The following is a 17,519-nucleotide window of genomic DNA, read 5'->3' on the forward strand; positions in this document are numbered from 1 at the left end:
TGATTTTCCATACATACTTAATGAGCCAACTTTTTCTTACTCACCTGACTAAAGCTCCATGGTATTAGGCACATAATGAGCTAAGAACTGAAAAAGGGGCTAGCCACAGAATGGAGAGGGAGACACAACCCAGGGTCAAAAACCAAATTGTTCCTGCTATTTGGCCCTGTTGGGAAAATCAAGATTAGACTAGATCTGACCTGTGTTGCTGTTTCAGCTGAAAACTGTTCCAAAAGAAACACGAGTGGATACTTGCATCTGCTCTGTGAGTCATTCCCAACATGTCTTTTTTAAAACCATATCAGCTCTGGAGATTCATGGGCAGCATAACCAGCCTGAAGGCTGGTGGTGCCACAGGCAGATGTTCCAGACCTGATCACCCCGGGAACTTCCCAAATGTCTACATCATGTTTCCCATAGCATTCTCTGTGTCTGTATGACTTCTGGATTTACCTTCACAATATGTTTCTATGTGTATCATTTATTTGGGGGAAACTAACTGGAATTCTTTTCCTAAATAAATTCTGACTTTAGATGGTATGATTTTATACACTTACACGAGTCTTATTTCTCTCACAATGACATTCAAAATACATATTTGGTCACCTGATTAGAAGTATGGCTGGGAAGAGGGAGCAAATTATTTTCAGTGAAAAAGAGATTTGATGGTTAAAGCTCAAAACAAAGGGAATGGAGGACAAATGGGATGAGAAAACGAAAATATGAACAAAGAGATAAAAAAAGAGAGAGAGGAGATTAAATCAGCTCCATGCTCACTACAAAGCAGGTCTGACTCTGGGACAGAAGCTGATATACGTGCGAAAACTGATCTATGTATGAAAATGGCAAACTATCAGCAGTCCTGCTGCCTTTCCAAACACACACACAGCTCTCCGAGGGAGGATTTGCTGGCAGAGGCGGTGTTACTCCGTCTGTAAAACTCTAATCCCTCTGCCGCGGTTGATCCTCACCAGCCGTGTGTCCTCGGGCGACTCGTGGGCTCCTGCAGCCTCTGGGACAGCCAAACACCAGGGCTGTGCCTTGTAGAGACCCCGCGTTTCTCCCCGCGTTTGCAACGGGCTGGTTTTGGCGAACTCGGAGAGCCCCCGCGGGGATCAAGCGTGTCCCGGGGCATCCCTGCCAGCAAGAGACATGGGGACCGGCGGCTCTCTGCCCCACAAAGGGCAGCAGGATGGCTTCACGTCCGAGGGACAATCCCTTTCCGTTCGTGCATCTGCACTGCGGGCACCGAGCAAGCGACTTGCCCCAAACTACAATCCCGGCTGGCTCTGCTTGCTTTCCAGCCAGAGCCAGGCTCTGGCTCTAACTCGGTATTTTCATCCCTCTCGCCGGATTCTAATCACTTTCTCCCACATTCGTAATAGTCCTCCTGACTGGATCTCGTCCGGATTCTGAGAAACTAAATCATCATTAATTAGGAGATAATCAAAAGAAAGTCCGGCAAGGGACCCTTCCGTGCCGGCTCAGAGGACCAGCCGGGGCTCATTTCTCATTATGACTCAAGATGGGAGGAGGAGATAAATTGAAGTCAAGGGAGATAAATTGAAGTCAGGGGAGGTCTTTCTCTGTCAGGTCCTAAAGATGTTTAACAGTGCAACAGGTTAGTATATACTCCCCTGCCTGTGTCCTGTTCGCTTGCACTGGCGGAGGTGGGGAATTTGCTTGATGTGACACATGCCCTCATTTGCACTTCTTCCAGGTGATTTTCCAGGTTTTGTAACTCCCGGGCTGTGAGATCCTCCCGATAAGTTTTTAATTTCCTTAAAGTAAGCAGTAATAGCTGGGGCGGGAAGAGGATGGCAAGGGAAACAGTTCATTCTCCCCAAGAAGGCTGTAGGCCCTAACTTCCTTAACATCTGTAAAGCTCTTTTACAGCTGCAGTGCTCTTGTCTCCTTTCAAATCTGAACCGGTGATTTCCACCTCTCCCTGCCGTGTAGCAAAAATATTTTTTTACATTTTTGTTTTAAGATATCGCTTTTTTAAATGTCTTAAATGACGGGGGAAAGAAGCTAGGAAAATATGCAGAACAGAACTGCCTGGCTCAGCCTTGGGCGAGCCGCTGGGAGAAGCAGACAGGTTTTCTTTGAGGCCTCTTCCCCGCCATACAGCCAGCTCTGTAGGGCTATCCCCCTGCCCCCGGCTGCATCACTTGCGGGGAGCTGGAGAGCTTATCTGTTTGCAATGATGGTTGCGATCTGCAATGCAGACGCACAAAGTCTCCGCATGCCCCGCGGCGAGCTCCGGGTCCATTATTTCTATTTGGGTGGGGAGCTGTGAGGGGAAAGAGTGTGAAATGTGGGGGTGGGAGGTGTCTGCCAAGCCCTGTCCAACTCACCAGGTGACTCTGCTCCGCTCTGCTGCCCCGAGGGGCCAGCAAGGATGTCCCTCCCACCCCCCAGCAGGGAGGGATGTGCTCATCCCCACCGTGGCACCCAGAAGCCAAGCTGGGCATCGCGGCCTGGTGTCCCAACCCTCCCCCAGTCCCTGAATACCCTCCAAGTCCCTCCTCACCAATCAACCAACTTTTAACATGACAATGGCCGTGACAATACCTTCCAGCCAAGGGCAGGCCGGGGAGGATTTAAGCATCCCCCCACCTCCGCCCGATGGACTCCTGCCCGCGGGCCGCCGGCAGCTTCGACCACCACATCACCTCATGCTCGGGGCTGGGGGACCCAGTCCGGCCATGAGCGCCCACCTAGCCACGCCGCCCTACATGGGCTACCCCGGCGCGGCCAGGTATGGGGACTACTACTGGTTCTCCGCAGGCAGCATGGACAGCGTGCCCGCCGAGGAGGCTCCGGCGCCGGACGCCCTCGCCTTGCCCGCGGCCAAGACGCCCAGTCCCTCAGGTACGCTGCCGGCCAGGCCGAGCGATCGGGCAGCCCCGGGCTGCGAGCAGCTGTACCGTATGTGCCTCCTGCCCCGGGAACGGGAGGCGATGCCGCTGCTGCGGTGGCTGAGGAGGGGCGGCGGGAGCAGGGCCGGGCGCTGGTGCCGGTGACCCCGGCGTGGCCGCTGCCCAGACGGGACGGGCCAAAGGGGCGAGCAGGAAGGCGCCTCGGTTCCGCAGCTACGAGGCTGCCTGTGCCCCGCTTGGTGTGTGAGTCGCCGGGGCACCCGCAATCTTAAATTCTCCCGAGAAGTTGAAGTTTTAAGGTTTTTACATCTTCCCTGCCTTACTATGCTCACTGCGGTTCTTTTTTTTTTTTTTTTTCCCCTCCCTAGATGATTCTCCAGCTTCCTCCAACTCTGGCACTCTCAGCCAGTACTACACCCCCGACTCTGCCACGAGTCCCACGGCAGCAGCGAGCCCATCTCCCCACGCCTCTCTGCAGAAGGTCAAGGCGCAAGGCAAGGGTGTGGTGAAGTCGGGCAAGAGCCGCACAGCCTTCTCCAAGGAGCAGCTGATAGCCCTACACCAGAGATTCCAGAGCCAGAAGTACCTCAGCCCCCAGCAGATCCGGGAGCTGGCTGCTGCCCTTGAGCTCACCTACAAACAGGTGAACATCTTGCTCTGAGCAGCAGCTGGGTTGGGGGGGAAGACTTGTGTTATTTATGTATTTATTAGACCCCTGAGATAAGTTTCTGTCGCTAAGTTTCTTTCGTTATCTTGTTCGTATTGCTTATGTAAGAGCAGAGGGTGTGCAAATCTATGACTCAGTCGTCTTCTCGTGTTTGGTTCCAGCACGATCCACCCACTCCGTGCAGGTGCTTGAAAGGGCCTGCAGAGCAGCAAAGCAGGGCTGTGCAGAGTCAGGTTACTGTTCTGTATGGACATGTGCTGTCTCTGACTGTAAAAAGTCGGATATCTGGACTGCTATGCAAGTTGCTTTTCTTAAGTGTGGCAACTTGGTCTCTCCCTAGAGAAAAAGTCCTTGCTCCACCGGCTGCTTGTGTCTTATCAAAGGAACTGATAGGAAAGATGTGTTCTAATGTCGTCACAAACAATTCCACGGGTGAAGCTGTGGGTGTTAGCGTCTTTGAAATGGGTCTTGGTGTCTCTACCAACTGCAAGCCACAGCTTTGTTACAGAGTCCAGACAGTTGGAGTCCTGAAACAAATGGGTCTGCACAAGCCTGAGTTTCTGAAATTTGGTGGGGGGGAATGGTTGGAGAAGGGGTAAGTGATAAGGGATTAGGGAAGGCTGTAGCTTCCTAGTGCCTCGGCCAGTGGGGAAAGTAAGAGGGCAACATGAGGCTGGGAGTTTAGGATAAAAGGAAGCTGTGCCCTCCAAAACCTCGGGAGAGTAAGGCCCGCGGGCTTATGCACCATGGACTGTCTCCCTTTATTCAAATAAAGATGCAGGACTCCTCTGTCTCCTTTGTGGACACTGGCTTTTCATAGAGTGATTTTCTGTACAGAACGACTCACTTCTGAGGTCCTGAGCCCTGATTTTTGGCACAGCAGTGAACTGATGCTTTACAAGCTGATCTTTGCATTTGTCTTTGGCCAGTGTTTTAAGTAGGGTTATTAAAGTCAGAAAAGATCCGGTGATAATCTGAGGAGTAGGAATGTTTTCATGTCTCAGCTCTGATTTCACAGCTACCTGCATCTGCTGCACATTGTTAACTGCTGAAATTTACAGTATTAGAAGCAAAGAAGAAACTGCATTGTAGCAGAAGGATGTGTGTAGTAAAATCTGTAAATTAATTTCTAATTTCTTATGTCCTTTCTGCATCACTTTTAGGTGAAAACATGGTTTCAGAATCAGCGGATGAAATTTAAGCGTTGCCAAAAGGAGAGCCAGTGGGTGGAAAAAGGGCTTTATCTACCACAGGTGGGTAAACTTCCCCATCACCGCCAGTCATGGCTCCTCCAGTCTGTGGGGAAAACTGTATCCTGTCCAGCCTGATAATTCAAACAGTGCACAGGACTCAATATTACCAAGCCAGCTATATTTCTCGTAACAGGGTTTACAGTGGCACTTCTTTTAAGCTGGTTTTCTCCCCAGCTGTGTGGTGCTCCTAGACACCTTGAGTTCTCCTTGAGCTGGAGATGACTAACTAAAGAGGCTGTCATCTCTGCTATTACTGGTCTATTGGGAGGACAATGGGCATGAAAAAGGTGCTATTGTTCAGCTTTGAGGGAGGGCTGGTGGAGAAATGAGGACCCATCCAAAAGAATGGGCTGTTAGTGTGGTTCTCAGAATTACTGAACTACTTTCTTTGTCTCTCCTAGAATGGGGTTCATCAAGCTGCCTACCTGGACATAGCCCCCACATTTCACCAGGGCTTCCCTGTTGGCGCTGGCAGAAATTTTCAGGCTGTGCCCACCATGCACCAGGCTGTGTCCACCATGCACCAGGCTTATGGCAGCGGACAGACTTATGGGAGTGGGCAGAACCTGTACTCATTCGTGTCTGTGGAGGAAGAGGGGTGCTTTGGAAAAGCTGGGACGAGCTGCAATACCCAGCAAACCATGGGTTTATTAAGCCAGCAAATGAACTTCTATCACAGCTACTTCGACAATGCAGATTACGTCAGCGCAGAGGTAGAAGATACCTTCAACTTCCAGAGCACCTCTGACACTGTCACACCATTTTCGAGCTCTCCTATACAGAATCAATGCCAGGTAGCTTGGCATCCCATGGGGACCCAGAGTGGCTATGAGTCTCAGGTTTAAGCTTTTTTTTTTCCTCCCATCTCTGGTGCTTGCCCATGGGATTTTCAGGGTCTTGACTGAGGGATACAGATTCTATTCCTTTTTGTTGCCCCTCCTCCACTACTGCTGTTTTAACCACAGGAGGGGCTCTGCACCCTGCTGCCTGGGGCCAGTTTTCTGTTTAAGTGTGCCTGTCTGTTCACAGCTAACCCTTGGCAAAGATGCTTTGGGTATTGGTGAGATGGAACCTCATTCATTGAGGCCAGTGTGCAATGTCACAGCTGTGAGCAGCAGAAGTTGTTAAAGTCTGTTGTTTGTTCGAGTTTTACCTTTTTTTGCTGCCTCTCTAGCAAGTGATCTCTGATCCTTGCCCTGTGTGTCTTGCAGCAGAACTTCCATTGCAAAGGAGGTGAACATTTGCCGTTGCAGAATACTTTTTCATAAAGTGTGGTGTCCTTCGTTGTTGGATTTTTTACAGTTTACCAAGCATATTTGATGTTGTGTGCATGTTGTCTTTTACTACTTCTGCTTAATGTTCAATGTTCTTAATGTTCTTACAAAGTTGTTTGAATTAAAAATAAATTTATTTTAACGTTGTCACGATGTCACCAGCTTGCATTAGAACAGCTTGCTACGAGAATGATTATTGTACACAGGTTAAGACCTGCAGTACTGAGGAAACAAAGGAAAAAAACTAACCCTACTGTGTTTCTTCCCGGGGTGGGATCAAGCATCTGTTCAAAAGGAGTAAGTCACACAAGTCTATTAGCCTGTTTTTAATATGCAGGTGTGTTGCCTAGTGCAAGGAGGGCGGGGGAGGCTCCAGGGCTGGGCAGCTCGACAAGCTGCTGGCTTGGAGTGATGTGCAGGCCTGTAACATGCTTCTATCGGCCCTTGAACAGCGATGCTTCAAAAAAAGTATTGAAGAATGAGGCTGGAGCAAAAGAAAGTGTTCTGGAGATTGTGTGGCCTCCTGCTGCTGCTCCAGATGGTCACAACTGGAGGTCTGGAATCCCTCCTAATAATTTGTGCAGCTCTCTCGGGGCTTTTGCACTGACCTCTAATGGCAACAAAACTCTGCAAGTAAGTAACTGAATCGCCTGCCTCCAGCACTGAAACAAAACCAGAACCAAGATGCTATTAAGAGTCATACTCTACACTAGCAGAAATTATGTGTTTGGGTTTGCTCCCAGGTTCTTTAAAGTACACTGCACCACTAAAGCCATTCATCTGTCTGATGGGGGCAATTTATCAGGTACTCCCACTGAGCACAATTAGTTAAACTGGCAGCTGACTGCACAGGCTCAAAGTACCACAGGTCCTTTGCTGAACAGAATCTGCTTGCGTGCCAAAGTATTATATTTCCTCTTTTGCAACACTGCAATCCTTTGCTCCCGAAGTGAGGTACAGTCGGTACAGGAAGGAGAAGAGTGGAGGCTTGAGCCTATGTAGAGGAGGACAAAAGGATGAGTTGCTCATATGTGTGGGCTGCCAAACTTAAATCAGCAGAAGGTAAATCTGGCCTGGAAGAGGAGGAAAGGCCAAGTTCACATGGTTTTTTGTATTATAGAACAGACATCCTTCCTCATCCTGACAGGATCTTCATGTGCCAATATCAGTGTATATGAATTCTGGGTAATTCTGTAGCAATAGTATTAGTTTCAATAACCGCCTTGAAAAAATATAGCTGAACTGTATACACACGTATAAAAGTCATACTAAGCCATGTCTTTTAGCTTAAAATTAGTAGCTTATGTTTTGGGGTTTTTTTTCAAGATGCCATCTTTAGTTCTCAAGTAATAAGGTATACAGGCCTTTGCAGAATGATTGCAGAGGATGCCTGCTGCAGCTTACCTGTGTTGCGTGGGTATGTTTCGTTTCCATGTTTCTGCTGCAAGGGTAAGGAGATGATAGCCAGAACTCTGCTGGCAGAGAGCCTTCTGCAGAAACAGATATTGTTGCTAAAACAGCCCTGGGGCTGAGACTGATTGCTCTGCATGTTGTGGTTTGTGTTACTCCATGTACTGTGGGAGTCTTCTGTGGAAATTGAGTGTTCCCTCATGGCTGTGTTATTCCCCTGGTTGCTCAGCCTGGGTTGTGTGCAAGTTTGGCAAGCACATGTAGCTGGAGGGAACATGTGGAGCAGCTGTTGGAGTTTTGTAAGGTGGGCTGGAAGGACTGCTAGTAGCTCAGGAAGTGTTTCTAGAGACTGTGGAATTAAACAGGACTCTGCCTTTCCACAGAGCTGGTGATTTCTTCTGTTGCCTTGACATGCCTGAACCACATCACCATGTGAAACACCTGCACAGGTAATGGGGCACTACTACCAAAACTGGTGGAGATGCAGATGCCTCCAGCTTCATAATTGCAGAAGCATTTGTATGAGTTCCTCAGAGAAAGTAAGTGCATGACAGCAAAAGCTCTTTTTGCTAGGATACATTACACCTCTACTAGGACTGCTGCTTCTTGTGCGTGTGCTGTGTAAAAGTGATTTCTGCTCACTGCAAACATGACTTGCCTTGCCAGCAAATCTTTTTAGGCTCAAACTCTAAGATGATTTGGAACTCTTCATATGTATTACAGCTTGTGGGAATACACTGCACATTAGCAGTATCTCTGCAGTGACAAAACTCCAGCTGTTAATGACAACTCCTTTGTCAAAACTGCAGATGTAGTTCCAGTGATGCAGAGAATCCCACCGAAACAGAATAAATTTGATCTATACAGATTATGTAGCCTAGGGTTTTAATCTGTAGTTCACTGGGTTCCAGCTGTCCCACAGGCAAAATACCAAGCAGGTAGAGTGGTGCAAGCAGCCCTCATTCCTTGCTCTCCATGTCAATGTGGCCTGCAGCAATGTTTTACAAGCTACATGTTTCTTCTGAATGACCCATGAGCAAGAGCTCACAGCCCCAGTTGTCTCTCCAGTGCAGATAAAAACATGATCTTTGCTTTAATAGGCTCTTCCCTACAGGCATATGTAAACATATTTAGTTATCTAACTGCACCGCATGACTCGAAGGCTGAGCTAACAGGGTTTCGGAAATTTTCAGTCAAGCGTTGCCACACGTCTCTTGCTTGGCCCGTCATCAGAGGGCAGCAGCATATTGGCTGATGCTGAATAGTTATGAGGCATGAAGGACTCCAAATCATGACACTTAGGCATTAAAAAAAGAAAAAAATCAACCTGAGAAACCACAACCTTTGTACAGAAAATCACGCTATGAAAAGCCAGTGTCCATAAAGGAGACAGAGGAGTCCTGCAACTTTATTCGAATAAAGGGAGAGTGCACTGGGGCACATGAACACAAGATTTTCTCTCGGTTTAGGAGGATGTAACTTCCTTTTATCCTAAACTCCCGGCTGCATCTTGCCCTCTTCCTTTTCCTATTGCCTGACATACTAGGAAGATACAGCCTTCCTGAGCCCTTATCACATATTCCCTTTACACATGTCATTTCCCCCCAAAGTTCAGGAACTCAGGCCTGTGCAGACCCACTCATCTGTTTCAGGAGTCAAAATGTCTGGGCTCTGTAACAAAGCTGTGGCTTAAAGTGGGTAGAGACATTAAGACACATTTCAAAGATGTTAACACCCATACCTTGACCCGTGCAATTGTTTGTGAAGACATCAGCACACATCTTCCCTAATAGCCCCAATTTTTTTTTTCCTAGCTGTGAGGGACATGTTGACTTCATGCTGTCCAAAGTTTTGAAGAGCACTCTCAGGTCATATCTGCGAATCTCTTTCAGAACCAGGCTCGAATTAATTTCTCATATTTGATGAAGTGCCTCTGCTCTCTAGCAGCTGGGCAGCGTCCAAACCATTAAATCTTTTACAAATTACAACAATGGGACTTCTGCTTTGGGTGAGCCCCAAGATCCATCTAAGTCATTGCTTAGACACTAGAGAAAGACCAGAAAAGAAACAAAGTCCCCAGTGTCCCTCTGGCTGGCTGGGGCTGAGGGACTTTTCCTAACAGGAGCTGCATCCCTGCTGATTTTTCACGGGACACTGGGAATGCAGCTCCTGGTACCGCAGACATCAGTGACCTCCCTTTTTGGAAGATGCTTACTTGCCTCTTGGAATTGCTGCAGGCTTTTGGACTCCATAACCACTTGTGGCTGTAATGAGGTCTGTCTTTGAATGATGACCTCTGAAAACTCCTGTGTCTCTGAGGAAACTGCAGGATTTGGTAGTGTTTGTTAGCACTACTTTGCTGAAGGTCAGGGAGATCACAACTGTTGCTTTCTGCAAGCCAGCCCCAGAGCTTTCACAGCAAGAACCTGCCGGTCCTAAAGCATCTCTGCAGGAGCAGGGCATGATATGTGACTCCTTTTTTCAGAGAATTGTTAGTGAGGACCAGTCCCAAGCTCAACTTTTTTACCCACAGCAGCCTTGGATGGTTTGGCATGGAAAGGCTTTAGATGATATTCAGGTAAGTAAACACCACTAATGGCTTGAGAAGAACTGAAAAATATCCTCATACTGGTGTGAGAGCCCTGATAATTGCTGCTATTGTAGTTCCCCTTCCGATGTTAGCCAGCACCTTTTCAGTTGACTTAATTGTTCCCCACCCCTCTGATGGTTCCAACAGTCTTTCCCAACGTTATCCACTTGCTGGTTATAGGGGAAAGGGGTGTGGGCTGTGCCAAGTTTACATGACTCACCATCCCAAAGGCCTTATCTTTCCCCAAATCATGCTGGCCACGTGCTGTGTTTCAATGCCAGCCAGCAAATAAGCACCATGCAGCTACTCACCTGGTCACTCCCCACCACTGGGATGGGGGAGAGAATTAGAAAAGTGAGAAAACTCGTGGGTTGAGATAAAAATAGTTTAATCGTTCAAGCAAAAGCCACACACACAAACGAAAAGGCATTCATTCACCACTTCCTGTGGGCAAGCCACCTCCAGAACAACAGGGCCCCATCCCGTGTAAGGGTTACTTAGAAAGACAAATGCCATCACTCCTCTTCCTTCCCCCAGCTTTCTACAGTGAGCACAATGCCATATGGTGTGAAATATCCATTTGCCCAGTCGGGGTTCGCCGTCCCAGCTGTGTCTCCTCCTAACTCCTTGTGCACCCCCAGCCTTCTCGCTGTCAGGGAGATAACAAGAAGCAGAAAAGGCCTTGACACTGTGCAAGCCCTGCTCAGCAATAATGAAAACATCTCTGTATTATCAATCCCGTTCTCAGCACAAATCCAAAACAGCCCCATCCTAGATACTCTGAAGGAAATTAACCCAGCCAAAGCCAGCACACTATATAGTTTATAGTAGGGTCAAAGAGAGTCTGCATGAGACAGTGGGAGAGGGAACAAACAGCTGTGAGGCACAGGGATATAAATCAACTTTGCCAATAGAAGACTATGCCTCTTATTACTCCAGTCACAGAAATCATTACCTTCATTTTATGCCCATATTTTTTTAACCATAGCAGCTACTTCATTGCATTAAGAGAAATTCATTGTCATCGTCAAAGAGTGATAGAAAACTTGTGACTCAGGGAACTGGAGGCCTGTTACTACATATACTTTGCCACAGACACCTGTTTTTAGGTATTTGGACTCTTATATAGTCTTAAGTTTAAAAATCATAGTACCTCCATGACAGTCCCAGTATTCAATATTGCTGGGTAGGGCAAATTCTTAAGGTAGGTGATAGTTACTCACCTGTTTCTTTGACTTGAGATATCTGGCACATGGCAATAACGTCTCCAACTTCAGTTACAGGTGTGTGACCAGCACCTCTCCATACAGCCCCTGGCTTCATGTGTTATGTACACACTGCTGTACAGTGATACATAGAAACGAGATCCCCAAAGGAATCTGTGCTTCCTCTGAGACAAGTTACAAAATCCATAATTTAGAAGATCCAGGGCATAAGCTGGGTAGCCAGATCTTGGGTTTGGCTCTAAGGGAGCTTGGTTGTCTGTGCCAATCAAGGAAGGAGTGAGTGTGTGTGTGTGTGTGTGCACGTGTACAGGCACACGAATGAAGGGCTGTGTGTGCCTACCTGGGCAAATGGGTCTCTGCATGTCTGTGTGTCTGCAGGCACAGATTTGGATGCCAAAACAGGTTCTAGCTACATGGTGTCCCTGAGTTGGATGGCACACAAATAACAAAGGGAGAGGTGACAATAAGATTGGATTCCTGGCTGCCCACGTACCCCACATCCACAGTGCTTAGGAATGATAGAGATGATGGCCAGCAGTGGTTGGGAAAGGAGCCCCCATAGTGGCTGAGTGGTGAAAATTACAGCCATCACCTGTCTTTGAGCCTGGATATTCCACACTGCCAGGATAGCTGTGGTAAAAGTCTACTTTGTGCTGGGCAATGAAGCCCACTGTCTGCTGGACACTGCAGGTCCCCCCGCCTTTGCCAAAGACTCCTCCATCCTCGCTGGTCACGATTGTGTAAGTGTTCTGCCCTGCTCCGTAGTGCTGACGGGGGGCAGGCATGGTTTGGATGTTGCCAGCTGCAGTGATGGGGTAGCCCTGGTGGAATTTGGGGTGCACATCCAGGTAAGTACCAGTCTGGAAGCCACTCTGAAAGGGAAAGGCAGTGAGTCAGAACACATAGCTTCTCCACTGGTGTCCAGAGGCCTGACACGTACTGGGGCTCTGTCCCTTCACAATTCATGTTGTACCTTGACAAACAGCAATGGCATGGAGGGCAAGAAGAATGATATCCATGCCCAGAGTTCAGGGATGGATACACAATCATATATGACTGATCTGCTCAGACAGAAAAGCCATGATGACCAATGTGCTGTGCTCTTACTTGTGTGAGACACTGAGCCCGTTCACTCCACAGGCTGTGCTTCTGGCACCTTTTCAGCTTCATCCTCCGGTTCTGGAACCAAGTCTTCACCTGGGTGGGGAAGGGAGAGCAGAGAAAATGTCAGCAAAGGAGAGGGAAGGACAAATGTTACCAAATTCACAAGCAGGAAGAACCGGAGGGAGAGTGACCAGATGGCAGAGATACACGGGCAGCAGCAGATAAAAGCCTTTGAGAACTCCTGGGGGTTGTTGCCAGGGGGAGAGGTCTGTCTAGCAGCCTCAGCAGGTGGCTAGTGCAACTGTATGATGGGGGAGGGGGTGGCTCTGTGTCAAGAGACAGTGATAGTTGTGACAAATCGACTCATTCCAATCATAGAGGTGAATGACTGGTGTAAATCAGATCCACCGACACCTCTACAAGCCCCCTGCACTACATGCAAACTTCGAAGACGCTGTTTCTGCATCCTTGTGAACAGAGAAGGGACAGACTTGCTCCTTGTACCCAGCAGATCCCAAATTCAAAGCTCCTTGCTGGGTCGAATTCCAGGGCCATTTCCCCCCCGGGCTGTGTCTGTGCTGTGAAAGCAGTCTGTGCAGGGATGTGGATTGAAGGGAAGAGCAGACTGTCCCACCTGTCCTGTTCCTGACAGAACCAGTTCAGTGTGTGCTGTATGTGTGCACTTGCAATGCACGCATAAGTTTTTGAGTTGCAGGGCATCCAGGCCATCATGCCCAGTTCTGAGATCCAAATTTCAGGCAGATTTTGAACTTGTAACTGCGAGTTCTTGTGCCCCGTTGCCCAGCCTCCCCTGCTTTACAAAGGCATCATTTGAGGCAACATCATTTCACTACACACAACCTACTGGAGATCAGCAGAGACCCTAAAGGGCAAACCTATGTGTAAACCTAGAGGCACCCACATGGAGGGGGGAGCAGGTGTCAAGCAGCCAGGCAGTGCTGAGTGTGGAGCATTATTAGACATTGGACAAGATAAGCCTGGGAGACACTAGCAAGAGCTTTCAGCATGTCACAGCCCTGTGATTCAGAGAACCTGATGCATGCCAGGGTTTCTGTGAAGTTCACAGCGCATGGAAAAATCTGTGAAGTGCTGTCAAGCCCAGGGTAGAGACTGTTTGTGGCAAACAGCAAATTCATCACTGGGTTTGCAATTCTACTACTTAGTGTTGGCAACAGAACTCTTAACTGAGCCCTGACTTGGGAGGCTCAAATGAGGTGCCACTGACCCCTCTATCCGCAAAAGTACTTCTGATCTCTGGGCATGAATAAGCAGGGGAGCAACTGTTAGCTGGCACCTTTGTGTCAGTCCCTGCTGGGGACTCATCTTTCCATCCTGTCACTTCCTTATGTGACCATTCAGCCACCATGAGATCGATATACTGCGGGTCAAAATCTCCGTGTTCACCTGCTTGTAGGTGAGCCCCAGGGCAACAGCCAGCTCCCGGATCTGCTGGGGGCTGAGGTACTTCTGGCTCTGGAAGCGCTGGTGCAGGGTTTGCAGCTGCTCCTTGGAGAAAGCCGTGCGGCTCTTGGTCTTCCTCATCCCCTCCACACCGTATTCTCTGCCCTTCTGAGACTTAGCTGTAGGCTGTGGGGACAAGGATGACGAATGTGGACTGGTGGCTGAATCTGGTGTGAATTGGCTGAAATTCCCAGAACTGGACGAAGCTGGGGATACTTCTGTAAATAAAGACAATGAGAAAATGTATATGACACATGGCATGCAGCTGTAAGAAACGAGCATGCTCCTCGCCTGCTGTAGAGCTCCACGCCTGCCAGACAAGAGCTTTCTTGAAGCAAAGGCTTGTGTGACCCTCCTTTCTTCATGGATCTGTGAGCACAGACAAGCACAGTGAGAGTGAGCAGCTTCCCAGCTCAGTCCCCTCTGGGATGCTTGTGGCTCCCTTTTTCAGGCAGAAAAGTCAGGGCAGGGAGTGGTGCAAGAGAGTGGTGCACATTGGTTAACAGCGAACTATCCTCCAGAAGGCCTCAGTAATATTTCAGTGTGAGTGTGGTGTGAAAAGGCCTTGCCATGACTGCAAGCATAGCTCTGAATTGGTGACTGGGCTCCCCAAAACTGCCTGCCCAGCAATATCAAGGCACTCAATAGAGACAAAACAACCTCTCTCCAGGGTGTACAGTGGGGCAGAGCAGCTGGTGCTCACAGTGAGGGCAGCAGGTACAGAGCATCATGCATTGGATATTGGCTCAGTCCTGTTTGCCTTTGTCTCCCAACAGAGTCCATACCACTGCTGGAAACACATTTAGGTGGAAAGACCTATTTGTCTGAGAGGGCTTTTGGTGAGAGAAGAATGAAGGAGAGAAATTTCTCATGGAAGATGAGAGGGAGAGAGGAAAGGTCGATGTGTGAAACAGGTAAGAGGAGCCAGTAATCCTGTACCAGGAACACAGGGGACAAAATCCAAGAGTGCACAAGGCGGCGCCCAAACCCCTTCTCATTTGTCCTGGTACATGTCTTAAGGGGTCTCTGTTGGTGACAAAGTTGAGATAAAGACCTAAAGGAAAAACATCCTGAGCAATCTAGGCTACTAATGCAGACAAAAGCTGCCAAGATGCAAAGTCATTCAGGCTGAAGGAATAAGAAATTGTGTCAGATGCCAGGTTACTGGGGTCTGAGAGAGGCTGAGAGCTTCTCTAGTCCAACCCTGACTGCAGGGCTGTGATGCCAGTCATTCCTCTTCCCCCCAACTACAATGATGAATCTGCCCATACTTCCCTCCTCCAGCTACCCCTCTGCAAAATGTCCTGCAGTGTTATGTGCATGGGGTTAAATTGCAGAGCCTTGAGGAAGCTGAACGTCCATGACCTGGCTGCAAGCAAAGTTAAAACTGTGCAGGATCACAGGATGCTTGGCTCCTGCAGACTGTACAGTAAAAACCTTATAGGTAGGAAATAAGCATGCTGGGAATATGGGCTTGGAAAACAGGAAAGTTTCCTGGTAGACAGGGACCACAGCAAGACACTGTAGAACTAAAGCCCCCACATGTTCCTGCTCATCTTGTCATCCCAAACCCCCATTTAATTCATCATGCGCAGCTCAAGCTCAGGACAAAAGCACTCCCTCTCCCATGAGAAGAGGGTAAAGAGGGGAGGAAGCAAGAAACACAACAGTGCAACAGACATGAACATGAAAGCCTGTGACAAACCCACTCCCACAAGCCCCTGACATCTGTAGGCCTTTACTTCCACAACTGGGCTCTCTCTGAGAGGTGTATCAGAGGAGAGTTGAAGATGGGGTTTAAGTCTATGTACCAGGCCCACTGGGGGTATGAAGGAGTCCATCTGCCTGCTGCTTTGTGGAGCAGGCAGCGTGCAGAGAACTAAGCCTTTCTCCAAACTACATGGCAGGTAGCCACATGCCAAGAACCTCACTCTGCCTGAGCCCGAAGCTTTCTATAGTAATTGACAGCATGAAAGTAGCACCCTAAAACTTGGCTCTCCTCCCACCCATTTACCTTGCTTGAGTATTGCCCTGCTGACCAGAATGTGGGGCTGGGTGAAAACCTGCTTTCAACAGCTCTTCTGTTGCCACTCGCTGGAGTGGGAGAGGAATGGCAGGAACAGAAAATGCCACTGCGGAGGGGTCTGGGACTTTTTGGTAAAAATGGAAAGGTAGAGCAACAAGAGCACAGAAAGGAGAGGGAAAAATGGAGGAAAATGGCAAAATGAAAGAAGCAGTGAGCAACAATGCTAGATTTAAAGGACCAGATCTCCCAGCACCCAATGATTCAGAGCAGGCCTTGGGTCATGTTTAACAAGCACATAAAAGGTGCAAGGAGTTTGTAAGGGGATAAGGGATGGCACAAGAAGTATCTCCAGGATCTGTTTCTCTCCGTAGCACACATGACAGCATTTAACTAAAAGGAGGCCCAGACATTCCTGCCCCAAGAACCGTGAACTTTCATGAGACCAAGTTGTCACAGTGCCCTTCAGCCTGGAGCACAGAGCTGACAGTGCCTCAACTCCTGCAGGCTCTGTTGAGGTGCAGGAAAGCGGGTGGCAGTCACCGAAGGAAAGCAGCATGGACAGGTGGTGTGGCTGCCCAAGGTCACCCCTCCTCCTTGCCTACCACACTGCAGTTCGCCTAGGTCACATAACAGGAAACCAAGGCAGGGAGAGAGAAAAATATTCTCCAAGTCATTTGAGCCTGACCTGGGACCAGAGGTATCCTGGGGATCAGCTCCTGAATTTCACTGGAAGGCCTTACCTGCTGAGAGCCTCTTCCCTCCTGCCTCTGGAGACTGCCTGGGCGCGGTGACTCCCTCTGGCTCGGCCACTGTAGGGGCTTGTCCTTGTCCCTGTCCCTGTCCCTGTCCTGCCTCCCCCGCCGCGTTCCAGTAGAACTCCAGGTAGCCCATGCCAGCCCCGCCGGGGTAGGCCTGGTACGGGGGCAGCGCCAGGTGTGCGCACATGGGGAGCAGCCCAAGGGGTGGGTCCCCCACCTCACAGCAGATGTCACCTTCTCCTGGGGGACAGGTCTCACCAGCGAGCTGAGGTAGCCCCGAAGGACAGACTGGCCTTTATAGCCGGCCATTCCCTGCCCGGGACTGCAATATTCACCTTGGCCCGCTCCTCCGGGCGCTTTGTCATGTTAAAGAGGCTGATCGGTGGGGTGGGGACAGAGCAGGGGGCAGGGAAAATAGCACATGGCATCAGGGCTGAAATATGTCCCCTCTGAATTCTTCCCATTCTGCAGGTTCCTCAGTCACACCTGGGCCGGGCCTGATGGAGAGCCCCAGGACAACTCCTCCTGCTTGCTGCTTTGGGCCCTGCTGAGCTTGTCCAGCCTCAAAATCGGGTGAGCACAGAGGTTCACAGCATTGGGAGAGCACATCCCAGCCAGGCTCCACCACAGGAGCACACAGGAGGTAAATCTGGTGCTGAGCTGCTCCATACCATGCTGGCCAAACCCACACCTCAGCCTGAGGTTATGGGGAGGGTTCTGAGACCTTTACTTTGTGGCTTGTGTCACACTGACACCCCCCGAGACCCACATGCACACCCTGCTGAGCTGGCAGCGCTTCCTGCACTCTTGGTGCAGATGTCAGAGATGGAACAGAGGGGAAATGAGT

At 49.3% G+C, this 17,519-nt stretch overlaps 2 protein-coding genes across 4 annotated transcripts; one reads left to right on the plus strand and one right to left on the minus strand.

Moving 5' to 3' along the window:
• Window positions 1-1,463: 1,463 nt before the first annotated feature.
• Window positions 1,464-5,774, plus strand: LOC146445085 (homeobox protein NANOG-like). 3 transcript variants are annotated; one of them, XM_085067286.1, is made up of 5 exons: window positions 1,464-1,621; window positions 2,791-2,874; window positions 3,251-3,525; window positions 4,713-4,802; window positions 5,204-5,774. In XM_085067286.1, exons 1-5 carry the CDS (start codon window positions 1,603-1,605, stop codon window positions 5,645-5,647), a joined length of 912 nt encoding a protein of 303 aa, XP_084923412.1. In that variant the 5' UTR covers window positions 1,464-1,602; the 3' UTR covers window positions 5,648-5,774. The 3 variants fall into 3 exon arrangements, with proteins under 3 accessions (XP_084923412.1, XP_084923410.1, XP_084923405.1); XM_085067284.1 differs by having other exon boundaries at window positions 1,605-1,621; window positions 2,582-2,874; XM_085067279.1 differs by lacking the exon at window positions 1,464-1,621 and having other exon boundaries at window positions 2,300-2,874.
• A 4,706-nt stretch (window positions 5,775-10,480) lies between these two features.
• LOC146445086 (homeobox protein NANOG-like) lies at window positions 10,481-16,936 on the minus strand. Its single transcript, XM_085057097.1, has 4 exons — window positions 16,655-16,936; window positions 13,832-14,106; window positions 12,410-12,499; window positions 10,481-12,174 (listed from the first exon to the last, which is right to left on the minus strand). Exons 1-4 carry the CDS (start codon window positions 16,857-16,859, stop codon window positions 11,812-11,814), a joined length of 933 nt encoding a protein of 310 aa, XP_084913223.1. The 5' UTR covers window positions 16,860-16,936; the 3' UTR covers window positions 10,481-11,811.
• Between the last annotated feature and the right edge of the window lie 583 nt (window positions 16,937-17,519).

The sequence above is a fragment of the Lichenostomus cassidix genome, chromosome 1, assembly GCF_008360975.1.
Source record: "Lichenostomus cassidix isolate B80296 chromosome 1, HeHo_3.0, whole genome shotgun sequence".
Lineage (NCBI taxonomy): Eukaryota > Metazoa > Chordata > Aves > Passeriformes > Meliphagidae > Lichenostomus > Lichenostomus cassidix.